A 27,965-nucleotide genomic window follows, 5' to 3' on the forward strand; every position below is an offset into this window, starting at 1 on the left:
TTCATAGTATAAAGTAGTGTACAAATTTCTATATCATATGAAATTCGAATGGGAAAAATCTTCCCTTTAAAAGGCAGGATTTCTCTCCATGTCACTTGTCACCATGCTAGTAAACACAATGATTCTGACATTCACCATGGATAGCTTAAAATCTTTTGGGAAAATAAGTTACATTGTTTGCTTTATTATTCTTCAGCATATGGAAATTGTCTTACTATGCTCAATTCTTACATTTTTTCAAATAAGAACAGGATATGTTTTTAAAATCCTTGAGCTCCTTAAAGTATAATTGTTTTAAGGGCAGTTTCATATCTCTGAGGTAAGATTTGATCATAGTTAATATTGATGTTTCCTAGCCCTATAATTTTATGATATTATTTTGTTACTCAAGGCAGAAAAATATTACAGTATTTAGTTAAATCAGACATATAATTATGACTTATATGCTACTTTTCTTTCTTTTTTAACTCAGAAACACTTTATTCTTTCGCAGTTTCTAAAACCTATGAACCATCATTTTATCTATAGTTTTCTCTATAAATCCTTTGAACTCTTTCACAATAGTCATCCACCTTTTATTCCTTTTTTTTCTTTTTTTCTTGAAAAGGTGATGAGTTGGGGAGGGTTACATTTACATAGGTAAGGCAATAAGTACATTTGTTTTTAATCATTGTTACTCCATTCCTTTTTATCTCCCACTTACTCCTCCCTCTTCCCTTGCCATGTTCATATGCAACATAGTGTCAAGTGAGTATCAATGTTGCTGTGGTTCATCCATTGCTCTACTTTTACTGTGATTCCATTTCCTTCTCTATATTGCATTGTCTATTATGCAAAACACAAGGTAGAAAAAAACTAAGAGAAATGAAGAAAGAATAAAAACAAGAATAGAGAAAAAAATGAACTATATACAGGATCTAATGAGAACCTCAGAACCTCTTGTTTCTGTAAGTTGTAGTTCATGTTAATATGCTTCATTATATAAAGTACTTTGCACTAAGCACCTGGGTTGTTTAGATCCCCTGTTAAGAATGTCATATTCATATTCTAGTTCTTACAAATGAGGAAAATCATATGACATAAGGCAAGAGACAAACATAAAGAGGATCCAAGTAGGAAAAGAAGTGAAACTCTCCCTCTTTGCACATGACATGATCCTATATCTACAGAATCCCATAGACTCCATTCCCAAGTTACTTGAGCTGATCCAAAACTTTGGCAAAGTAGCAGAGTATAAAATCAAGCCACAAAAATCAGTAGCTTTGCTCTACACCAACAATGAGAAGAGAGAAGCTGAAATTAGGAAAGCAACTCCATTTGCAATTAAAAAAATAAAATACCTAGGAATCAACTTTTGCAATAAAAAAATACCTATGAATCAACTTAACCAAAGAAGTGAAGGACCTCTACAATGAAAACTTCAAAAATCTGAAACAGAAAATCAAAGCAGACCTCAGGAAGTGGAATATCCTTCCATGTTCCTGGACTAGGAGGATTAACATTGTGAAAATGGCAATACTGCCAAAGGCCATATACAAATTCAATGCAATACCCATCAATATCCCAACTTCTTTCCTTAATATAATAGAAGAAGCAATCCAAAAATTGTATGGAACAACAAAAGACCCCAAATAGCAAAAACAATCCTTAGCAGGAAGAACAATGCTGAAGGAATTTCAATACCAAACCTCAAACTATACAAAGCCATCATATTTAAAACAGCTTGGTACTGCACAAGAACAGGTTTGAGGACCAATAGAATAGATTCAAAGACCCAGAAATGAACCCACAGACCTACAGCCACCTAATCATTGACAAGGGAGCAAAAAAAATAGGATGAAAGAAAGACAGCCACTTCAATAATGGTGTTGGTAGAATTGGCTAAATACATGTAGAAACCTAAAGTTACATCCCTATATATCACCCTGTACCAGAATCAACTCCAAATGGATCAAAGACCTTGAGGTAAAAGCAGATACCTTGAAAATATTACAAGAAGAAATAGGAGAAATACTAGGGCTCCTTGGCACAAGATGAAACTTTCTTAACAAAGATCCAGAAACACAACAAATCAAAGAAAAGCTGGATAAATGGGACTGCATTAAACTGCAGCACTTCTGCACAACAAAGTACATAGCTGGCAAAATATATCGAAACCCCACAGACTGGGAGAAGATCTTCACCACCCATATAGCAGACAAGGGTCTCATATCATTTGTTGTTGTTGTGGGGATCGAACTCAGGACCTGGGCACAGTCCCTGAGCTCTTTCGCTCAAGTCTAGCACTCTACCACTTTGAGCCACAGACCCACTACTGTACTCATGTATTTAAAAAAAATAGATGACAATGAGTGCCCAGCATAGTTGAAATGTTATGCTAAGCACAGATACAATGTCAGCCAATAAAATTCAAGCCACTTATATGAAGATTCATATAGTATAAATAATACAGATCAATAATCAGAGGAAATCAGAGGAGAAATCTTTGTCATATTGAAAAGAAGTGGTAGCTTCCAGATTCACTCTCAGATTCACCTTCAAAAATCCACTATAAGTCAGTCATATGTACTGAATTGATGCTGTCTGTTTGCAATTGTTCCATACAAAGTATGACAGCTGTTAACACATAGTTTACCTCCATAGCTTTGATACCAAAATTACATATGAAAGTGCTGCTTTAAAATCTTTACATGTAAAGATCATGAAATGGAAATGATCTGAACCTATAAACCATGCTTTCTATATTCTATTTTGTTAATATGAGAGAGACACTTTAAATTTAAAGACATTTATTTTTTAAAATGCTTCCGAGCTAATACATGAGTTAGTTTCATATTTTGAATAAAATGAGAAAATTTCAGAATTTAGCAGGTACAATTGGATGTAGGTTAACAGTGGAAAAAATGTGGAAATTTTAAAGTCTCTGTAAACATCTCATTTGTTTATGAATTACATGTCTTGGTTTTCATTTACAAGTTTATGTTATTTGTATCAGTCCATGTACATGTCTTAATGAATATGGTTAGAAGAAAACAATATGCACCAATACTAAAAATCTAGTAGAGATTGATGGAAACCATATGTCAAGCAGCATGTGTGTGCATTTATTTCAGTTCTGACATGCCTACAGGAGGTAATGGATGAAACTAAAGTACTGGATTAATGTTTTGGAGAGTAGAATCCATTTTCACAACACAAAGTGAAATGATTTGGCAATGGTCCAGTTTATTACAATTTGAACAGGTAAACTTCATATCAGGTTTCCTAAATAGATATCTCTGGTTTGAGCTAAAGAGGATAGGTTCTTTAGGTGTCCCATTGTAATTCTCATATCATGACACATATTCTTTTTAAAATAAAGGATATAATGATAAAAGTATATAAAAATCCTCTTAAAGTTTTCAAAGTAGAAGTTTTTTTTTATTTTCTTTTGAGAACCAACCAAGGTTTGGACTCAGAGCTTTGTTAGGTTTTCATGCTTGTCTTTTTTGCTTATGGATAGCACTCTACCACTTAAGCCATAGTCCAAACCAGTAATTGACTGGTTGATGGGAGTTAAGAATCTTTCAAACTTTTCGGCCCATGTTGGCCTCAAATCGCAATCTTGTAGGCCATGAATTATCTAGGATAATCATTTTAGTTATATATATATATATATATATATATATATATATATATATATATATATATTAGTAAAATATACAAAGTGAGATTTTTGTAAGTGTAAAGAAATGACTTAATTTATTCCTACATGTGTGTTTAGACTTGACATTAAATGTTTGGCTTCAAACAGACTCTATTCTGTCTTAACCTGTGACCCAATAACAAATTAAATGCTTCATGAAGTGATGTTTTGTCATGAGTAATATAGCCATATGCAGAAAATCTTAGAGTGAATGTGGGGTAAACCTGAAAAGCAACAGGACTTATCATCTCTGACCCCTTTTCCAAATCTACTGTCCATCACCTCTTCATGGTCAATTCTTCATCTCATGCACAAATAACTTCAATGAAAGTATGTACTAGTCCTACATGATATAACTGTGTATATATATGATAGATATGTGGGGGTGTATGTGTCTGTGTATACACAATAAGAAAAAAGTCAACAATGCTGAATAAATCTCACTGTTTTTAGTATATACTTTTGACACAGTTCATTACTTCTAATTACAATCATTCACCTTCTCATGATTGGTCAGTATTATGACTACAACAAAACACACAAATTTACAGTTGAGCAAAGGTCTGTGGTTAAAAAAAATTATACATTGTCTATGTGAGTATCGATATACATGTTAACAGAAAAATTATGTAGAGTTATTATAGAGGTGAATGTCTAAACTCTTCAAGTGTTTACCTTATTAAACTCATTTGCTTCTGAATTTAAACCATAAGAAGCTTTCTTTGTTAAAAATTTATTATGAATAAAGTTTAGGAAGAAAAAGGCAATTCTTTCTGATGGAGGCATATAATTCCTTTTGTGTATATACCACATTTTCTTGACCCATTCATCTAGTGAGGGGCATCTGGGTTGGTTCCATATCTTAGCTATGGTAAATAATGCTGCAATAAACATAGTTGTGCTGGTAGCTTCAGTATGGTCTTGTTTGTGATCATTTGGGTAAATGCCCAAAAGTGGGATTGCTGGGAATGACATTGCCCATTGTTAGGAAATGGAGAGACTTGGAAAAAATTATATTAAGTGAAGTAAGCCAGGCCCAAAGAAACATAGGTCCCATGGTTTCCCTTCTTTGCAATAGCTAGTATATGTCTGAGACAAGCAGAAAAGTTTAGATAAGTTGATGTTAGGCGAAATGAACCCCAAAATAAGGGCTCAAATGTTTTTTCTTGCTTGCTATTGTTTCTAACATATTTATAAGATATTTCTTTGTTGCTTTGTATGTCCCTCCCCCACGGCATAACCCTGTTTTCACTGTCTTTGATGTTGGTATAATTTGGGAAGGGGAAAGGGAAAAAAACAATTGTTTAAATAGGGATACAAGTGGACCCATTGCAACAATGAGATGTATAAGACATTATGTCAAAAAATGAACTTTACAAGTTTGGTGGGGGAGGAGAGAGAACGGGGGGGGGGAGGAGGGGAGGAGATGGGAAGGGATGGGAAGGGGAAACAAAGGAGGAGGCAACAATGCTTGATAAGATATATAGTCATTACCTTGCTCATGTAATTGTAACCCCTCTGTACGATATTTTCACAATAAAAAAAGGCAACTCTTCCAAAATTAGAGCAGCTTCTAGAATTGATAATGTATCTTCTTTGAAACGTGATTTGTTTAAAAGCATGGAGATATTTTATGATATCAATACACTTTTTCTTGCCTTGTAGGAGTCTCGGTTGCCAGAGGATTACCTTGCACAAAAATCTGTTCTTCTCTTTTGTTTGTAACTCTATTGTAACAATCATCCACCTCACTGCAGTAGCCAACAACCAGGCCTTAGTAGCCACCAATCCAGTAAGTAATAAGGTTCTAGTTTCAAGTTCAAGAGGCTAGCAGGGAAGATGGGAGAGTCAAGGTAGGGTTTAGTGTGCTGATATATGTAATGTGTGAATGTATGTGTGTATGTGTGTGTGTGTGTGTGTGTGTGTGTGTGTGTGTGTGTGTGTAAAAGGAAGTAGATATACATGCTTATTTTCAGACCTGACCTATAATGAGCACACATAGTAACCATATTATAATAACCATATTATAATTTTTAGAAGTCAATACTTCTCAGTATTGCCTAGGATGGCAAAATGAATTTCATAAGAATTATCTTGTAACTTCAGCTCTTTTTATGGCTGTAGCATTTTGGTTTGTTGGGATACAGGGCTGTCACCATACAATATTAATGCAATCTAATTTAAAAGCCAATCAAAGCAACTCACTGAGTGATTTGAAGGATATGAAAATGAGAATTTAAAATGAAATTATACTTTTGATATCAGGCTGACTTTTTTTGGCAGGGGCCCGGTCATGGGGCCTAAACTCTGGGCCTGGGCGCTGTCCCTCAGCTCTTCAGCTCAAGGCTAGCACTCTACCACTTGAGCCACAGCACCACTTCCGGCTTTTTTCCTTTTGCTTATGTGGTGCTGAAGAATCGAACCCAGGGCCTCATGCATGCAAGGCAAGCGCTCTACCACTGAGCCACCTTTCCAGCCCCCCAGGCTGACTTTAAACATCAATAAAACTTGAAAAATAATGAATTATATACTCCATATACAATACTAAACATAAGTAGGCTAAAATTTAGAAAATCTTTACCAATACCTCATTGTTTCTAAAAAACTGTTTCTCTATGAGTCATATGTTTAAAACACAAATCCAATTTTATTTAGTCATTTTTACATATTTTATGCAATCTATATTCACAGGTAAGTTATACTTGATTTAAAATATCTGTACTAATAACAAAAGCATTCAAAATTTTACGATCCTTTTTTTTTAACAGTGTTTCTGAAAATAGTGGGATTTGAATGTAGATTTGTGTGTCTATGGACAAGTATATATGAAATGTTATTTTTAAAGATTAAGGTATCTATTTACTGAAATCAGAGGAAAGAAATTTTTATCCAATGGGTCAATGAACAATACCCTAATATGTGTTTTAATATGTGTGGTTTTAGGGTAATTTCCAAAGTCCTAAATTTCCCTACATTGTTTGCACATGTGCATCCGGATTGTTTAATCTTGTATAAGTTCCAGTGTAAAGTCACAGGTTTAGGAAACACACTGGGGTATAATTAGCAAAAAAAAAAAACAAAAAACAAAAAAACAAACTTGGCTTCCCTCCTGCTATTTTAGAGTGAGTTTCTCTGAAGTAAGAAGATTCAATTTTGCTACAAAGCTGCAGAACAAGAGTTTCTAAGTCTTATGTTCAGTACAAGGATGTTAGGTTTAATACACAGAAAAATGTGTGTTTATACTTAATATATATACATATATTATCTAATTGTATACTTAGTTATTATCTGGTTATATAACCAATTCCATGCATGGAAATATTTTTCTAAAGCATGCTCTAAATTATTTTACTATAAGTCTGTAAATAATTTTTCATGAAATCAAGACTTTAATAAATTTTACATAAAAGTACATTATTTAAAATTTAATGTCATAATTCTAAATAGAGAGAGACAAATTAAGAGAGAAAAGGATCAATGTATACCATTCACAATGAAATATTATTAGTACCAAAATTTTCAGTAACATTATTGATGCTAGTAACAAAATTATATAAAGTTTATAGTTTTGATAGATGTTATATATGAATATTAACAAATCATCTCTCTTTTCCAGTATTCAATTTTTGTTCTATCATACCAGCCACAATTATTGTAAGGATTAAATAAATGTTATGTATACACACATTTTTAAGCTAACTACTATGAAAATATGATTGTTACTCTTCCATGTTAATCTGATATTTAAGTTTCAGTGGTGTTGATTTATGGTGTTCAACAAAAGAAATATTTTCACTAAGTATTTATTTCATTTCAGGCTAGAAATGAGCTAATGGCACTAATTTGTATTTCTAGGAGAAATTTAAGTTAATTCTTCTTGGTAGAGAATAAAGCTATATTGTTTATTCTTTCCCACTTTTTAAAATTCAGTATGTGAAGCTCCTTCTTCCTGCCTCTAAAATAGAAGATAAAGTAGAAGACAAGAAATCATATTTTTCCCTCTTCAAGTCCACATGAAAAATCTGATTTCATATTTCTTTTTTGGGGGGGTGGACTCCAGTTGTGGAGCTTGAACTCTGGGCCTGAGCGCTGTCCCTCAGCTTTTCAGCTCAAGGCTTGTGTTCTACCACTTGAGCCACTGCGCCACTTCCGGCTTTTTTCTTTTTGCTTATGTGGTGCTGAGGAATCGAATTCCAGGCCTCATGCTTGCAAGGCAAGCGCTCTACCACTGAGCCATCCTCCCAGCCCTGATTTCATATTTCAATGGGACAGTGGATAGGCTCATTATATTATTAATGTTTCTTTTTTCTTTTCTTTTTAAAAATTATTTATTTATTTATTTATCTTTGCCAGTTGTGGGGCTTGAACTCAGGGCCTGTATACTGCCCCTGAACTTTTTCACTCAAGGATAGTATTCTACCATTTTGTGTTTAGCAGCTCCACTTCTGGTTTTTCTGGTGAATTAGTGGAGATCAAGAGTCTCATGGACTTTCCTGCTCATGCTGGCTTTGAATCATGATCCTCAAATCTCAGCCTCCTGAGTAGCTAAGATTACAGGAATGAGCCATCAGTTCCTGGCTAAATAATATTTCCAGTAGCATGTAGTATCTAAATGTTTCCAAGTATGTGACATTTTTAATTGTTTTAGACATGCTACATTTTTCTAATGGAATATGCAACAAGTAAGTTTGACTACTAAAAGAGATATCATATTTTGCATGTGGAAAATGTTTACATATATAATTATATAACCAGAATACATTAGGAAAACAAACATTCTCATCTACAAATGAGGTAGTTTGGGTATTTACAGATTGGGTGACAGACTTAGAGGCCTTTAGAACCTATAGCTTAAGTCTGCAGAGGCACCATTAGATGGACATGAAGACTAGCATTTTACATCTGACAATCTGTCTATATATGAAGTGTTTGCAGAACAGAAAGTCTATGTTTCCTGAAATAAGTTAGACTGAAGCTTTAGATGAAGACTCATGAAGTTTCTTTTGCTTCACAGGTGAGCTGTAAAGTGTCTCAGTTTATTCACCTTTACCTGATGGGCTGCAATTACTTCTGGATGCTCTGTGAAGGGATTTACCTCCACACACTCATTGTCGTGGCTGTGTTTGCTGAGAAGCAACATTTGATGTGGTATTATTTTCTTGGCTGGGGTAAGTGCAATTATTCACATTTATGGATTTAACTGATAAAGAAATCCCGTAGAAGAGGCCTTTTGTTATAGAGACATAGAAATTACATTAGTCATTTGTAAAGGACATATAAATTTTTGCTTATTCTTATCAATCCCAGTCTTTAAAGTATCACTTACCCTTACTGTGTTCAGAAGCCAAAGGCTGATTAAAGATGTGATCAGTTGTTAATTAACATTCTGATAAACATGTCTTGCATGGTGACTAAAACAATGGAAATGGAATCTTAAATTAGGAATCTAGTCTTTGCACTGCTCTGAATTTATTTTTATGGCATGTGTGAATGAGGATGCTCCACTTAGTTTTGAAGTCACATCTTTTAAAAACATGAGAATTTTTTAACTGTAAATTTATAGTTAGACTAGAAATGTCAGGAGCTGAACAGAGGTATGCAAAGATTCACACAATCTGTTGACTTGGCACTATTTAAAAAACAAATAGTGACCTACTCTGGCTGACTTTAAAGATTCATTAGAACAATGCAAAACATAAAATTCAGGAAATGAGTTGAATAGGTGTAGTTGTCTCTCATCTATCTCTCAGTAGGTATTGATATAAAGATAGATGCAGACATAGATACCCTGTCTTCAGTATATTCTGAATAACTTTAAAAATGCATTTCCTCATTTCATTTTTGAAAATTGTGACTTCTAAGTCAAACCATGCAAAAGTCTGAGTACAAAACTATTTGTCTTCCATTTCAGAAAATGACATACCATAATCAATCTACCAAAGTGTTCTCCTAAAAATCCATCTCTTATTTCAGTTTTTCCTATTTTTGACCATCTACCAAATATTAGCCAATTCATATTATAGAAAGTATATAAATGCTGAATTGATGCCAAACTTTGGGCTTAGGTAGCAAATTAGGATTTATTCAAAATAATTTATAGGCCGGGCACCAGTGGTTCATGCCTGTAATTGTAGACACTCAGGAGGCTGAGATCTGAGAATAGTGGTTCAAAGCCAGCCCCGGCAGGAAAGTCCATGAAACACTTATCTTGAATAAACCACTAAAAAACCAGAAGTAGCACTGTGGCTCAAATTGTAGAGAGCTAGCCATGAATTGTAGAGCTCAGGAACCGTGCCTAGGCCCAGAGTTCAAGCCCCATCACTGACAAAATAATAATAATAATATTTTATATTAGCATATAATGCACACATATGTAAATATAGACAAATATATACAAAAACAAAAAAATCTAAGTTTATCGTATCTGTTATTGGCTTATAACCATAATATTTTCTCTGTGGTTTCATGGTGGCCAGTCATTTTTTTGCTGTAAGAATATCTGAAGTTCATGTTTCATGATCTATTTTAGGAGTTCCATGCTATAAGGAAAATTGACTATTTTCTTTTGCTCTGATATTTATAGGATTCCCACTCATTCCTGCTTGTATCCATGCCATTGCTAGAAGTTTATATTACAATGACAAGTAAGATAATATCTCTTTATAACTTTTTTTGAAACAAAGTAAAACAAAATCTTTAACATAGTGCCTTTCTTTTCCCCCTAGTTGCTGGATCAGTTCTGATACCCATCTCCTCTACATTATCCATGGTCCTATTTGTGCTGCTTTACTGGTAGGTAATTAAAATCCTTTGTCTCACTTTGGCTCATATGTTTTGAGCCTCATGGATATTATATTCTTCAAGATCTCAGAAGTCAGAGATGGTGTACTTGCAGTGAAGGAGTTATATTGGAGGTGCAGGCAGGAAAAGCAAAGGAACTAATTCATAAATGATGGTAAGGCATCCCATCAGGAAGCTGCTATTGCAACCTGACCTGAACAGACCAGTGCTAATGGGCAAGTACCAGGAAGAGGAAGAGATACCGATAAGAACTTTGTCCTTGAGCAGAGCAAAACAGTCAGAGCTAAAACTACAACCAGGCAAGGACAAAGCAGAAGCAAACACTCAAACTCAAGAGCTATCTCTTCCCATGCTCTAATACCTTGGTTCCTCTCATTAGCGAAGTGCCATAAATATCAGAGGTCAAGAAAGCCTGAGTGACATTACAGTCCACAGGTGTGACCTCTTGGGCCCAGAGCAGAATTGGAAAAATAAGTGGACAAGACAAACAATAGAAAAGAACACATACAGGTAAGAGTAATACCACCAATAACAGTATTTTAACATAGAAAAGAGTATAAGTGAACTTATTTCATTATTATAATAATCACCTAAAATAACTATAACAATTGAACATCTTTAAGCGTGTATGAGGGAAACAGGAATGTATACATTTGATGCTGTCATTACCACATTTGAAACTGGCAATAAATTTATACATACTAACATGTTTTCTTTCATGGGGAGTTAGAGATTATAAGGCAATTCCATTTTCTAAGAGGAGTGCCTTATTTGCTACTGGTAGTTAGATATAAAAAGATAAGTTCTCAAGTTCAACTCTTAGTTTTAGTCTCTTCATAACACAAAAATTTTTCTATTATTTTATCGTGTTTTCTAACTTTGGTTTAGTATGTGGTTATGCTAGAATGCTAGTCAAACAGATCTGAAAAATGTACCTTTGCTATGCCATTTAAAAATATATCTTGATTAAAAAGGTAAATCTGTAGCAATAGTAACATTAATGCTAACAAGGAATTGGCTGAAAAAGAAATAAATGCAACCCTATTCACAACACACCCACTCTCTCTCTCTCTCTCTCTCTCTCTCTCTCTCTCTCTCTCTCTCTCTCTCTCTCTCTCTCTCTCTCTCTCTCTCTCTCTTTCTCTCTCCCCTCTCTCTCTCTCTCACACACACACATACATACACACACACACACTCCAGATAGTCCTGAGAAGAAATTGAACTAAGGAAGTCAAATACCTGAACAGTGAAAGTTATCTAGAATTATATAAAGTACAAAAATCATATAAAATTATCATGACACGATTTTGGAAACCAATACCATTCTGTTGGATATGAAGCATCAATATTGTTGAAGTGTGTATACTGTCCAAATCAATCCCCAATTTCAATATAATGCCTATCGTAGTATCAATGGTATCCTTCAAAGAACTGAAAACGACACACACAAAGTTCATATGGGTCCTCACAATCCAGAAAATGCAAAGCAATGTAGAACCCAAAACAATATTAGAAGCACCAAAGTACTTGACTTTAAAACATAATATAAAGCTATAATATTTAATATAGGGTATTACTATAACACACACACAGAAAAAAAACCCAAATTAGAATTCAGCTCTTTGGGTAACTTAATGCAACTTAACAATCTCTGTCACCATCATCAAGCTAGTTTTAAAGAAAAATGTCATTTCAAGAAACTGGGCTAAGAAAACTAGATAAGCACATGAAGAAGAAGGAAATTTGTGTGCCACAAGGGTTACCACCCAAGAAAGAGTCAAATAACTTAACAGCAAAATACAAAACTATTCACCAAATACAATTCAATATACCAAAGGAACCTGTACCTCATGGTTTGTATAGCTCTATTCACATAACCAATGTGAACACTCAATCAAGATCTCCATTGGTCATTGAATAGATAGAAATGTAGTGTACATATATGTATATATTTATAAACTATGTATGATTTTATGTACATATACACTACCTATCTATGGTACATACACAATAGAATGTTTGTTGTTCAGCCACAAAAAGGATGATATTCTGTCATCTGTAGAAATATGAAGGGAATGAAGGACATTATGGTAATAATATGATCAAAGTAAAGATGGTATCTTCTCACTCACAGCAGAAAGCTAAGAAAGTTTTTTTAAAAAAAAAAAAAAGAATAAACAAGTAGAGGTGGGTTATAGTAGAAATACCAAGAATGGACAGTCAGTATCCAAACAGAGAAAAGGTAGGAATTCTAAGGTCCTATTAGCATAGTAGGGCAAAAAGAGTCTCTACAATGACTAATTATTTCAGGATTGCTAGAATGGAGTTTGAAAGTTCTGAACATGTATATAGAGATGGTGGTATTTGAGGAAGTAGAAATGATTTGACCATGCATTTACTCATGTATCAAATTATAACATCATACCACAAATCAGTATAAGTATTATGTCAATTAGAAACAAAATAAGTAGTGATTTTATGTTTTTAATGAGGATTAAATATGTTAATGCACAAAATACTTAGCCTGGAATGCTGTTAGCACTAATTAAGGGTCCACTTTCTGGTTTGTTCCTGACCCCACAACAAGTCCAAACATCAACACACAGATACTTTGTGTTCTCTGTGACCATTTAACTTAATGTAGATTCTCCTAGAAAACTCAAAGGTAGAAACATATCATTCTCTTACAGCCTTTTCACAATATGGGCATGTGCAACACACTGAGTTCAGTGTACCCCTAGACAGCCTGGCTTTGTATTCTTTGTCCTCAGAGCAAACACTGAGTCTTGGCTTTATTACAGCTGGGTGTGGGTTTTAGGGAACATTCTCTTTTGCTTTGTTTTAAACCTCTCTGTAAGGAAATTAAGATGCAGTGTTTAGCCACCCAGTAGATTCCAGAACAAATACGAGGCCGCATGTCATTACAAATGATCTGCCTTACAATGAGACAGGCAATTAAAACTTCTACTCCAGAGAGATGCGAGAAATACAAGCACAAATCCAGACTGCAATAGCAGTTTACCCAGTCTTCTGAAAAGCCTGTCCACATCAACTTCAGGAAGGAAGATAGATGATGTAGCCTGAGTGAATTGCCATAAAGAAACCCAACCTATCAAGCTGCTCAGAAAGGAAGGAAGTGAATATTCACTTTATTCATATAGAACTTTGCATCTTGTCAGCCTAAAGCAAGATTTTGGGAGACTGTATCTCGACCATTTGTTTTGCCCTTCTTTTAAATTTGAGGACTCCTCAGTAGTCCTGACAATTTTCAAGGTCTTGGGAGGGCCTTAGTCATTGTTCATGTCTTAAGTCTTTGCAGAATTTTTATAAATCATCTTAACCACAATCAGTCGCTTTCTGCTGACTTCCTCAATCAGACTTCCCTTTGAGCAGGGTGGCAATGAAGTGAAGTAAAGCATTTATAGATTCTGCTAAAGGGAACCTGAGAGAGGACACATTTAAATAGAGTTCAGTGTGACATCCTTAGTTCACTTCAGGATATGTTTAAGGAATGACTGGTCACACTTACTGGAAAATGGCTTTCAAAAATCTTCATATAGACACTGTGCTGATCTACTCTGCTTCCTTTTGAGACTCTGGGGGGTGATATAGTGGTCTGAAGATGTCTGTGTTAACCAGCTCTTGAAATTTATGAATGTCAGAGTAACAATTGGTTTCCTCTTAACTAGGTGTGTTGTAAATTCAATGAAATTTACCTGAAATTGGAAATTATTACTCTATTTTTGCTTGACACTTTACAGAAAATAAAGTAATATGTAAAGATCACAATTATGTGGATATGTCGTGGAGAATAATACACAGTAACACTGTTGGCTGCTTAAGGTGTAACTAAGGCAAAGATAAGTTCCTTTGTTAATTCTAGTTTCTGATTTCACATTGTAGATAAGATGTACCACTTAGAGGACGCATTTTATAATTAAGAAATTTTCATGTAATATGTGTCTGAATTGTAATATTTCACTGTTTTAAAAGCTTTGATTTTATATATCAAGATTTTAATGTGTTTACTATTATAAATCATCATCAAGTAAATAGACACTATATCTTTTCATCTAGGGACAAGCTTTAATTTAAATGTAGTTAAAATGTTTATTTTTGATGCTGATCCTGGAGCTTGAATTCAATGTCAGTACATGGTCCCTAAGCTTTTTTGCTCAAGCCTAGGGCTCTACAAGTTGAACCATAGCTCAACTTCTGCCCTTTTTAGTGATTAATTGGAAATAAGGGTCTCATGGACTTTTCCTGCTTGGGCTAGCTTTGAACCAGGACCCTCAGGTCTCAGCCTCCTGAGTAGCTAGGATTACAGGCATGAGCCCCCAGCACCCAGTTAGTTGAAACATTTAAAAATAGCAATGAGTGCTTAGAGAGGGAGTATACTGGGATGAACAAGAACCACTGACTTGCTAGTTTATTGTGTTTTACATTATTCCTATTCACATGACTTCTGCTTTTTTCTTTATGTATCCCTGTGTGTATAAATGTGTTTCTTTCCTTAGATGTGTGTCATTAGGGTTCTGGTGAACAGTATATTTTTAATATGTATATTATGTTGAATTCTCTAAGAATAGTAGTGGAATATTTTTATATCCAATTTCATGACAAATCCTTTCAATTACCAAATGTGCTACTTGTTTATTTTCCCTGCTAAAATGAGATATTACAGTTACTTTTCAAATTTATTAAAATATATGTATATAAATTATATGTGGGCTTGTGTTTTGAATTTTTAAGATTGTTAAACAAAGACAGCAGAGGCTAGAGGTAAGAGTAAGGAAAAAAATTGAGGAAACTAATAATGTGACTTTTTTGTGTTAATGTCCATTATGACAGGATAGGGAATGAGCACTGAACAAGAGGACAGAAGTGAAAGAAATAAGGATTTATGTCATGGGGGGGGAAGAGAGTGAAAAAGAGAGAGACACACACAGAGAGAGACAGAGACAGGGAGGAGAGGAGAAGAAAAAATAGAGAAACAGACACACACAAACACACACACACAGAGAAATATTTTTGGTCCAACAAGACTTTCACAAATCATATTGTATATTCGAAGTCATATGATACCCTTTAAAAAGCATACTATCCCAATGCTTAATAAGTATATAATCTGTAGTAAATATATAATTGCAGAAAGTGAATGCTTGCAGGTCTTACTGAATGTAAATAATTCTACTTAGATAATCTCCATTGACCAGCAGCTTGCTCAATGGCATGAGAGCCTCTTCATAAGGATAAAGAAAAATTACAGTACTATTTGAGAGGGAAAATTGTTAGGAAAATATATTATAAGGATTACTATTACAAACATAAAAAGCAAATGAAAAAGATGAAAATCGTTAATATAACTATATACTATATATGTTTTAAACCATAAAATATAGATTGTGATTGAGGTGCTACTTTAAAAACCAACATTAAAAATAATTATTTAAGCTAAAAATTTAGTTTGGGAACCATAGGAAAAAATGTTAAATGCATGAAAAAATTAGTTAAGAAAAACTCTCAACTATTTCACAACTGTGTTGAACCATCATTGTACAATAATTTTATTTTCATAAGTTAAATTCATTTACATCAACATACTTATAAGATGAATCTCACAATTCCAGAGATACAAATATACATGCTCTTGTACATTGCATATATCCTAAGATTTACAAAATTAGAGTTCTAGTAATGATTCTAAATACTAAAAACGAAATGATTGTAAACACCCTTCTATCTTCTCTTTAGGTGAACCTTTTCTTCCTATTAAATATAGTACGTGTTCTCATCACCAAGTTGAAAGTTACCCACCAAGCTGAGTCCAATCTCTACATGAAAGCTGTGAGAGCTACGCTCATTCTTGTGCCACTGCTTGGCATTGAGTTTGTGCTGATTCCATGGCGACCTGAGGGCCGGATTGCAGAGGAAGTATATGACTACATCATGCACATTCTTATGCACTATCAGGTATGGCATTTTGAACATTACCAGGACAACTGAAGGCTCAGCATTTAATGTCCATAATGCTTTAAGTGACTCTACCCAGCAAATTGACTATAAATACATTAATGTCCTTTATTTAGATTCAAATATTTTTATTTTTCTTTACAGGGTCTTTTGGTTTCTACAATTTTCTGCTTTTTCAATGGAGAGGTACGTTAATTGATTTTACTCTTCATTATTATAAATGTGTCCCCAATAGAAAAATAAGATGGAAGTTATGCACAGTGTCTCATTCCTATTATCTTAGCTATTTGGCAGCAGAGATCAGGAGGCTCATGGTTTGAGGCCAACCTAGGCTAAAATTTCATGCAACTATACCTCAACCAATAAATCTTGTGCATGCTGGTATGCCTGTCATCTTAGATATCTGGCGTGAACAGAAAAATATCTATCCAGGCTGGCTCTAGCATAAATGTGATATCCCATCCCCAAAATTAAAATGGGCCAGAGGCATTGTTCACATTTGCCTAGTATGACTATGAATTCTTAATTTCAAAACCTGAGAACAAGGATGGAGAGTAGGAGGAGGAGGAAGAAGAGGAGAAGGAAGAAGAAGAAGAGGAGGAAGAAAAGGAGGAGGAGAGGAGGTTGGGAGGAAGGGAGAGGGGGAGAGAGAGAGAAAGAGAGAGAGAGAGAGAGAGAGAGAGAGAGAATATAAATTATAAGCTCCCAAAGAATGATTTCAAAGTCAGTTTTCAGCAGAGAAAAGAACACATCTGTCAAAAGTTCAGGTCATGTTGTAGTTTAAAGGTAGGGGAAAATCAGCCTTACTTTAAAATAACCAGTCAATGACTCTTACTCATTTAATCTTCTGACCTATCACTGGGATTCCACATCCAGAGATTGTCCTTAGAACAATGCTAGATATTCCTTAACTTCATAGAACATACAATCTAACAAGAAATAGAACCTGCTCATTGACCTCCTTTCTTTCTTTGTCTGCTTCACAATGAGTCCTTTGGAAATGTTTTAAAGTAGATATAAAAAAGACTGAAAGGAATTAGACTCTCCATTCTGCAGGGAGGAGATGCAGTGTGTCAGGACATTTAGAACTGAATGCTTTGATTCTCAACATGATACTGTGTTCTTGGATACTGGTGGATTTTTATTCAAACCATGGAGATCAGGAATTTTGAAAACTGTTTCTGTGTTTCTTGTGCATATGGATATTGTTATAGCTCAGTCGTTTGAGCTTTGTTGTTTTTGCTTTTTATGTTTCTAATCTACTTGATCAATTGTAGCCATGAAGATGTTGGCAAAATTAAGCAAAGTTTAGAAATCCAGAGAGCAACTGAGTGAGACACAGATACTTGATAACTGGAAGCTTATCACAATGCTTCAGATGGGGAACACATGTAACTAGTTGGCATAACATTATGAGAATCATTCCTAGAAAATAAATCAACACTGGAAATCCCATACATTTCATGAAAAAAACTATAAAATATGGTTTTCCCTGTTTAAGTAAATTTTTAACTATCTTGGTCTATAATAATTTCCATTGCTTTGTCTTTCATTTAGAAATTTAAAAATATTTTAATTTCAAAGTATAGATTTGTATAGCATAGATTCACTTATTTATGATAGAGTGTAGAAATGTCAGCATAAACTACATTTTATACATTTAGTTGATAGTTTCCTGAACCTTCTCTAAAGACAGAATTAAAGTCATGAAAGGTATAGACAGAAAACTTAATTGGGGATAATTGGTTTCAATCTGTAAAATTCAAATGGCCTTTGTTATGAATCTCTATAGAAGTATTATAGAATCTCTATAGAAGTATAGAAGTATCTCTATAGAAGCATTGCCTATATAGGATGTAACAGATATTGATGACTATATTGATGACATGTGCCAGAGAACATGCATGATATATGAAGGTATACCTCAGTATCACACAACAAATGAGTGTAATTTTTAAATATTCAAAACAGAATTACTGTTTATTAAAGAATAGATCATTATTAATAATGATAAATAAAAGGCTAATATTAGTTAAACAAAATGTTATGAGTCAGGAGACATCAGCATAAGAATGCATTTAAACTCCAATGATGTTATTTTCTTTTTAACTTACTTTATGAAATGCTATGAATTAGGAACATGTGTCTACCTTTACTAAAGGTAAAAAAATAGTAAGTGCTTCAAGCAAACCTCCTGAGGATTTATGTAAAGTTTTTGTATAATATTCTACTCTCACAATATCCTTCTTGTATTATAACACCAAGGTTAGATTTATCAAATAAGTGATTTTTGAAAATAAATTCTTAAGTAGAAACAGCAATCATACTGGAATCAAAATTTTAAATTAGCCCTTCTGTTTAGAAAAACACGCCCAAGAAATATTGAAATTAATGCCTTATACTCCAGTTGCATTTTTATCTGGGTAAACAAAAGACACACAATACTCTCGTCTTCAGCCATGTCCTAAAATTGAGAACATTTTGGCACTAGAAAATTATAATAATGAAAAACTCTTTCAGCTAGATTGTGGCCAAATCCGCCAGTTTTTCACAACATCTTTAATATCCCCTGTTCTTCATCTCTCAAGCTGCAATCCCCATTTAAGTATGAGTCACCTCTCATCTTAAGAAATACTATAATCCCTCCCTTTTTGTCTCTTTGCCTTTTAGTTTTTCCCATTCTCCTAACAGAGTAACAGGAAGAAAGTTGCCAAATTCAGTTTGTGTGGTTCCAACTATGTCATGTTGGTCTGCAAATCCATTGCTCAGGCTTAGATTTCTTCTAGCTTTCCACATTAGGTCAAGGACTTGACTTTTGTTTAATATCTGTATTTATTTTTACTTTCACCTTTGTTTAATTTTAAGCCAACATTTTCCTCTGAACATTTCTAAGCATTAGTTAAATAACTGGCTTTGCAAGCAATCTGGCCACTATACCACTTACCTAATCCACAGACAAAAATATTTACTCCTAACATATCCTGGGGACCCTGGTCATCAAAAAGCCATATTTAACAATGGAGAGTAGGTATATTTGTAAAATGAATGAAAACATTTGTTGAACTGAACTTACATTCTGTAAAGGGAACAAAATAGCTAACTTTACAAAGCTATATTAAATTTTAAAAATCAATTTAGATTAAGTACTATAGACTATTTTCCCAATCAAGTGATAATGAGCATATAAAGCCAGAATGTTACATTCTAAGCATTTGATATTGTTGTTCACATAATGCTCATATACAAATTTGTAACTAATAGAGTCATTTTTTTCATTGAAACTTACTGAATGGTAACTTCAATGTTCTCTTGAATAAGTGTAATCTTTTATTAGGGGAAGCAAATGAAAAAAATAACATCCTTTTGGAGAATAATATAAACAGAAGTCTACAAGGCCTTTGGGTCTTTAATTGGGGTTATTTTTAACTTCAGTAACTAAGAAGCCAGAGTTCAGGACATTGGCTTTTTCATGGTTTTTCTGATGATATAATTGTAAAGAAGAAACAGGGTAATGACTTGAATCAAAAGATATTTCAAGAGCAAACATCCAAATATTTCAAAAGCCATTTGGGTTTTAGAATTGAGTTATCTTTCCTTTTATGGACTACAAATACTAGTCTCACAGCAAATGTATTACTTCCTGTCAGGTTCTTCTCAACATTTATGTGGAATCTTTTATAGGAAGTAATGTTTTACTTCCATTCAACCTGTGGCTGTGTAAGTTCTATATTCAATCACCACAGCATTAAGCTAAAAATTATGAAGTAGAAAAGTATCTGGATAAAATTTTATTTCTCAACCAGACACCAGTGGCTTATGACTATAATCCTAGTTACTCAGGAGGCTGAGATCTGATACTGTCCAAGATTGTAGCCAGCCCAGGTAGGAAAGTTTATGGTACTCTTTATCTTCAATTAACCAGCAAAAAGCTAGAGATGCAGGAGGTATGGCATAAGTGGTAGAGCACTAGCCTTAGGGAATAAACTGAGGGACATTGTCCAGGACCTGAGTTAAAGCCTCACTGCCAGCACACACATACACACCACATGCACACACACACACACACACACACACACACACACACACCACACACACACACATGCACACACACACACACACACACACACACACACACACACACACTAAAAATAAAAGTTTATTTCCATCAAAAGTTTGTAGATAAGTATGGTTAAAAGTATCATTTTGTTGGTAAATCTCTGAATGTTTATTTTAAATTCCCAATATAAAGCCATTTGACTTATCATTTTACTTATGTCCTGATATTATTCATGTGGATATTAAACTACCTTAATTTAAGTATCTTATTTGTGGTATTTAAAATTACTAAACATACGGAAAGCAAATTATATTTTTATAAGTACACTTGTCCTACAAATACTTCTGTTTTCAAAGCACATTCACATAAATTGGATCTTTAGCTTTGACGACATACATTAAAAATGTGCTTGAAGATTTTGAAGTTGTTGAACTTCATACTGATCTACTTCTGTAACTAAATTTACCACTTTAATTATGTAATTTTTGAACTACAGACATGTAATTTTAATACTCATTTTGAGTTAAAACTAAACTTTATATTAGATCTTCCTTTCTTTCTATGCAAAACATGAAATAACATAGTAAAATTTTGTGTTCATTTTAGGTGATAGAACCTAGGAGAGCTTAGCTCACATTAAAGTATCCCATGAAACTTCCATCACCTGGAAATTCTTGTTACTTACTTTTTAAAATTTAGAACATAAAATTTAGAACATTAAAATAAATCATTAATACTTTTGTTTGTGTGTGTGTGTGTGTGTGTGTGTGTGTGTGTGTGTGTGTGTGTGTGTGTGTGTGTGAGTGAGTGTCCGTGCCTGTCCTGGGCTTAAACTCATGGCCTTGGTGCTGTCCCTGAGCTTTTGTGCTCAGGCTAGCATTTTTACCACTCGAGCCACAGCTGCATTTCTGGCTTTTCTAGTGGTTAATTGGAGATACGAGTCTCACAGACACCTCTTGTCTAGATTGGCTTCTAAAACCTTGAACTTCAGATTTTAGCTTCTTGAGTAGTTAGGATTTCAGGAGCAAGATACCAGTGCCCAGCACTTAATACCCTTTGAAAATTCCATATTTATTTGTAGACATGAATGTCGTGACTAGAAAGTTGAAGAATTCCATATAAAGATTTGTAAGTTGAACAATCATTGCACGAGTATGTTATTAGTGCATGAATCACTTGGAAATTACAGGTGTTCAAATTCCCTTTGGCGAGGTAAACTAAAGGTCAAAGTGCAGTAGAGAGCTTAGGAAAGACCATTCAAACAGTGTACACTTTAATCAGACATCCATCAGCCACAAGGATAAGGATATAACCTGAAAAACAGGACTCCAAACCCATCTACACACCCATCCTGAAAACACCAAGATGACAGAGTTCAGGGTGTATCTGAATATTCTCATTCAAGTTCAAGTTCATTGACTCAATATGAAGAAGATCCTTTCACTGTCTTCAGTAAAACTAAAACCAAACTGTATGGAACTCACTTAGTCTTGATGTCTAGCCTCAATCAGAAAAGACTGAAGAATCATTAAACTTAAATTCATTCATAGAGGGGAGGATATGTTCATAATAAACATGAAGAAATGTCATTGTTAAACATTTCTACAATATTTCTCTCATATAAAGCTATTTCTTCATTGTCCCATATTCCTTAAGGAAGCAAGCTTCATGAAGACAAATACCCTGCTCTTTTCCCTCTAGAATGTAGCACAATTTCTAGCACATGATACTTTCTTGATAAAAAGTTTCTGTTGCTGCTTATGAGGACCTTGATTTACACTCTTTGTATCCTTAACATCTTTGTAAAAATTTGATACCTTTCCCATTCTCTAAACCCTCCCATGAATTGTCTACTAACTTAAATATAGATGTAAAATTAGATGTACATATAATTTATATAAAATTAAATGTATATGTAATCTTATATAATATTAATTACAGACTTAACAATACTCACATATGTATTCTTGAAACTTCAAAGTAAATATACCAAGTGAAAACTATTGATAAAAATTTAAATATAGAGCCATTGAAGGGATTCATTAAAGAGAGTTCATCAAACTTCATTTTTAGTTAAATAGTTTTGTAAGAAAAATGAAAGCTTTTCTACAATGCTTTATTTTATTGTGCTCCATATGTAACATTTTAATTAATGGTTTGATGTTGTTTCTGTCTTTTTGGTTGTTAGGTTCAGGCAATTCTGAGAAGAAACTGGAATCAATACAAAATCCAGTTCGGAAACAGTTTTTCTCATCCTGATGCTCTCCGTAGTGCATCTTACACAGTGTCAACAATTAGTGAAGTCCCGGGCTATAGTCATGACTGTCCTACTGAACATTTAAATGGGAAAAGCTTCCAGGATATTGAAAACGTTGTCTTAAAACCAGAGAAGCTATATGACTTAGTTATGTGAACACAGAGAGATCATTGGCAGGTTTGTGCCACTCTTACTTAGCACAATGACTTAGATACATAACTTTCCAGCCAGAAGACTTCAATATTAAATGAATCCCTTGAGATACCATAAAGAAAGCACTCAGATTAAAGGATAAGTCTGTGGATATAATGGTAAGCAACAATCACTGTGTGGATGGAAAGGCCCTGACTGAACATTTGCCAGTAAATAACTACACTGTGGTTGATTCAAAGCTACCAACCTGAAATGACTGAATGTGAAACTGGTAGTGGTGTGGGGGTGGGGGAGAGTTAAGCACAATTAATTTGTAAGCTGATATGGGTCAGCTCCAACTTATCACTGCTTGAAATCACCAGTGAACGGCCATGCAAGTTCATATATGCAATGGGTCTAACTCCACTCCTGTCCCCTTATATACACAGTCTTTCTCCCACTTAAGGTGCAGTTCTTTGGTTGAATACGTATATGTACACATAAAACCAAACATACACTATGTCACTGGACCTCTTCAGGTAGTGTTTTCTCAAATGTACTAAAGCATTAATTCTACCATAGGCTAACCACTTGTTGATACAGCACAATTACATCCTGAGACAAATCATTGTTGAGATCTAATAAATAGGATGTACTATATGCAATCCTACTTCTGTATGATCAGGAGATATCCTTGTCCTCAGCTACTTCCCTAGCTTACTACACAAGTGGGAGGGAATTTCCCTGTATCTGTAAATAGAGACTTTGACCCTTCAATTTCTACTATGTAGACAACTTAGTTATCATTTTACATGAAGGAAATCAATGAAGGATTTCATATTACCTTGGACATTTGTACAAAAAGTTTGTTGTGGGAAATGAGTTTGTGAATAATCCATGTTTTATTTTATAGTGTTAAATCAAATACAGACAACCAAGGTAATTGCTTTAAAGCAGATACATAATACAATGATGGAAGAATGTCATACCTGATATTGTGTCTGGGCAGATTTTACAACATAGAATCTGGAATTCTATATTTGGTAAATATTGTAAGGACAACCAGATACCAGCATCAGAAGTTAGTACAGAAACTTAAAAAGTCAGAGACATCTGTGGTGAGAAATAAAATATTTATTTTAAAATGTCAGGCTGTTATTTTGACATGTCATCTTTGAAGAGTTAAAATTTTCTCCTTCCATTTTGATAATGAGCTCAATCAAATCCAGAAAAAATATTCACAACTACTGTAATAAATGTCAATGTGTTACCCTTGCAAATTTTGCTCCATTAAATATTAGTTTGTTGACTTTTACTATGTGATGATACATGCATTGGCAGCATGTCACTTTACTAAAGGAAAAACAAAAGCAATAGAACATATATACTATAAAAATGTTCCAATATTTAATAGACTACTATATATGATAATACACAACACTAAGACTTGAATGATTCATTGAGGAAGAATAATCAGACACCTATGGGATAATTAAATTAAGGTGGAAGACAGCCTCTCTAATAAAAGAAAGTGACATTTAAGATGATTCAGTTATTCTATTCAGTTATTTTCCACTGGAATGTCTGAAGAACAAGAAGTTCAACTAGTTAAAGTAAATTTGGGAAGAAATCATGTGTATTTGTTTTGGAATTATGTCAATCAGCTGAAAATGGATTAGAGATCTGTCATCATAAATTGCTTCCAAAATCTTCAGGAGATAAGTTTAAACTTTATTTAAAATTGTCAAATTAATGTGAATTGGGATATTAAATGGCCTAATAAATACACTTGTTATTTATCTATGCATGTAAAGGTATCATTACATTAGTACAAATTTATGGGTTTCATAGCAAGTTATTATTAAAAGGAATGCAGGTTGTTCTCAATTTTAACTGTCTAAATTATAGTATAATTTCTCTTACTAAAATTAATTTTGTTATTTATTATTCAAAGATACAGATTCATATTCTTTACTGACAATGTTCATATGTAGTTCAGCCAATACTCTAGACCAGCTGTCAACTTTTAGCCATAAATGACAGTAGGAAATGTTGAATTATAAGAGAACATGTTAAAATGATACTGTAATTATCAAGTATTTCTATTGTGTTTTAAACATGTTAAATGCAGTTATTTTTCTTATTGCCAAGGTTTGTCTGCTGTACCACCTTCAACTGTAACAGACTGTGATTAATCAGTATTAATTTTGTACCAATATATTTTTGAGGAATAATATTTTTGAATGTTAGACTTCTTTAGATCTGAAGAGCTAAGTGTGATCTTTATGCATTACTTGTGAAGAAAATTAATCTGATACTTTCTAAAAGCAATCTTATTTAGTACCTAAAATCTAAATTTTTGCAAATTTATAGCTTTTAATATTATAGCTTGCCAATTTTCTGGAATTACTTGTGGAAGTCTCATTTTAATTTTCTAAAAAATTCTATTCTGTCATTTTTTAAAAAAGTTTACTTTCTAGTGGGTAAATTCATAAAAATACTCATTTTGGAATTTACTGTTTATTCAACTATAATCCAATGTATATAAAATTAGGAGCAGCTGTAGTGCTGTATTTATTGCTTATAAGTTTTAATGTGAGTTTATTTTAATTTTATCCTGACTTTAATCTGCTAATAGAAACAGCTGTTAAACATATTCAAGATATTCTAATTAATTAAAATAACTCATGGTATACATGCCTAAAATGTCTCTAGTTTGATTTTATATAAATAGTAGAACTATAAATTTAAGTTGCTTTATCTTCATATTGACTGGGATGTTAAATGATCCATTTATGTTTAAAATACAAAAATCAGTGGAATGGTTCTTGCAATCATTGACTTTGGGTCTATTTGTCTTATTAAAATGTCTGTTGGAGTTTTTCAATAAACCAGTAATAAACTAAGGAAAAGTTACACAATGCTTTCTCAGGTCAAAATATCTAAACAAACTATAATGTTAACAAATGAATTCTTATGCTGTAAGCTAGGGGGAATTAGCCCAGAGGTAATTATATCTCTAGTGAGCTATAATTACAGCTATTCAGGAGGATGAGGCCTGAAGGACCAGGGCAGAAAAAGCTGTGAAACTCCATTTCTATTTAACCAGATTAAAATGGTAGGATGATGGTATGGCTCACATACCAACCATGAGCAAGCAAGCTGAGCATGAGTCCCTGTGTTCAAGCCCCAGTACTGACAATAAAAAAAAGAGGAAAAAGCCTAAAAGTATGCAAATGTTATGTGATTTATCTCCTTCTACTATATTCCAATGAGTAGAAAGAAAAAGTATAAACAATTATTTAAAGATAATGTTGAAAAGAGGTACAAATACAACTTCAAGACAAAAACATGAAAACATGGCAAATGATTTTAGTTCATTAATGAGGAAAACGTAAATATGTCACAATTATTTGGAAGAGAATTCATATATTTAAGACTTTAAAACCTCTGAAAACATTTATAAATAAATATAAAATTGATTTATTAGCTACAGTCTATTGAATAATTGCCTTTCTAGTGATCAAGATTAATATACATTATTGCTGCTAGTCAGGTGGCTCATGCTTGTAATCCGAGCTACTTGAGAAGTTGTGACAGGAGGATCATAGTTTGAGGCAGGATCAGATTTTTTTAAAAATCAGCAAGACTCTATCACAAAGATTATGTCAAGCATTGTTTTATATATATATATATATATATATATATATATATATATATATATATTTACATCCCATCTATGTAGGAGAAATAGGTTGGCATATTGTAGTCTGAGTATAGATGAGGCAAAAGGAAACTAAAGAAATAATGCACAAAGAGCTAGGCATTGGCTCAAGTAGTAGAGTGCCTGCCTAGCAAGTAAGAGGCCCTGGAACCACTAAAAATAGAAGATGATGAGTATATAGTATTCATAGTTGTTTTGCAGTAGCATACGAGTAAGCAGCTCAAAGTATTAAGTGGCAGAGATAAATTCATGTGAGCTCTAATATAGTATGCACAAATTATACTTATATACAACTATACCATATAATATATATATCCTTCATATAAATACATATAATTATGCACAATACAATTTTTTGTTGTTATGATATCTAAAAATCTTTTGCCAAAACCAAACACATGCAGATTTACTGCTATAATTCCATCTAAGGGGATTGTGCATTTCTATTCAGGTCATTGATCTATTTCCAGTTACTCACATCTGCCATTATTGCAGTCTTTTACTTAAGATAGTTGCTAAAATAGCCTATCACATAATTATTTTCCAAAGAAAATTATTTAGAATCATAACTTCTTAAGATCAAGGAGTATATCTGAAAACATACCAGATTAAATATTAGCAGGACAGATATAATAGAAAATGCTGTATCCTTTTGATCCATAAAGATAAGTTTAGACATTTACTTTAAAAAATTACTAATTAATGAGATAGTGATTTCTAAACATCCAAGAAAAAATAAAAATTAATTTGTACTGACATGAAGAATGGTAATGCAGCTGGGAGTGGAGACTCAGTCCTATATTCATGGCTTCTTGGGAGATTGAGATCAGGAAGCCTGAAGTTAATGGCCATTCAAGCAAATATTTTATATAGTTGTCTTAATCAATGAAAAAAAACCTGGGTGCTTACCTGTCACCCTGGCTACATAAGAAGCCTAAATAGAAGGATTCTAGTCTAGGTTAGCTGGGGCAGAAAGAAAGCGTCTAATAAAAAAAAAAAATAAGAAAAGAGGCTGAGAGTGAGTTTCAAGTGGTAAAGCTCTTCCCTTGTGAATGCAAGGTCCTAGGTTCATACTTCAGTTCTGCCTTATCAAAACAAAACAAAACAAAAGGCAGACAAGTGCATTTATCTATAAATTTAAGCTACAAATTTAAGCTACTAAATTAAGCCATTATATACTCAGATAAAGACAACATTAAAATAATAAATATTATAATAGTGATATGTGATAAAAATAATAGAAATAATATAAGAACAAAATTCTTCCATTTATGAACAAAAATCCAAAAGCAAAATTAATTAAAATCTAACTGCACATTTCAAGCCATTCAGAAGT

General features: G+C 33.4%; 1 protein-coding gene across 3 annotated transcripts in view; it reads left to right on the forward strand.

Annotated features, from left to right (window-relative positions):
* Positions 1–26,284, forward strand: part of Calcrl (calcitonin receptor like receptor) — a 99,679-nt gene extending 73,395 nt beyond the window's left edge. For all 3 annotated transcript variants that reach the window (XM_070019504.1, XM_070019485.1, XM_070019496.1), the window contains 7 exons: positions 5,351–5,477; positions 8,700–8,853; positions 10,269–10,329; positions 10,411–10,477; positions 16,241–16,459; positions 16,604–16,645; positions 22,705–26,284. In XM_070019504.1, the coding sequence (XP_069875605.1) occupies positions 5,351–5,477; positions 8,700–8,853; positions 10,269–10,329; positions 10,411–10,477; positions 16,241–16,459; positions 16,604–16,645; positions 22,705–22,929 (895 nt within the window). In that variant the 3' untranslated portion in view covers positions 22,930–26,284. The remainder of the gene's footprint in view (positions 1–5,350; positions 5,478–8,699; positions 8,854–10,268; positions 10,330–10,410; positions 10,478–16,240; positions 16,460–16,603; positions 16,646–22,704) is intronic.
* The last annotated feature ends 1,681 nt before the right edge of the window (positions 26,285–27,965 follow it).

Source organism: Dipodomys merriami, unplaced genomic scaffold (genome assembly GCF_024711535.1).
Source record: "Dipodomys merriami isolate MVZ:Mamm:240054 unplaced genomic scaffold, mDipMer1.0.p SCAF_1, whole genome shotgun sequence".
In the NCBI taxonomy this organism is placed as follows: Eukaryota; Metazoa; Chordata; class Mammalia; order Rodentia; family Heteromyidae; genus Dipodomys; species Dipodomys merriami.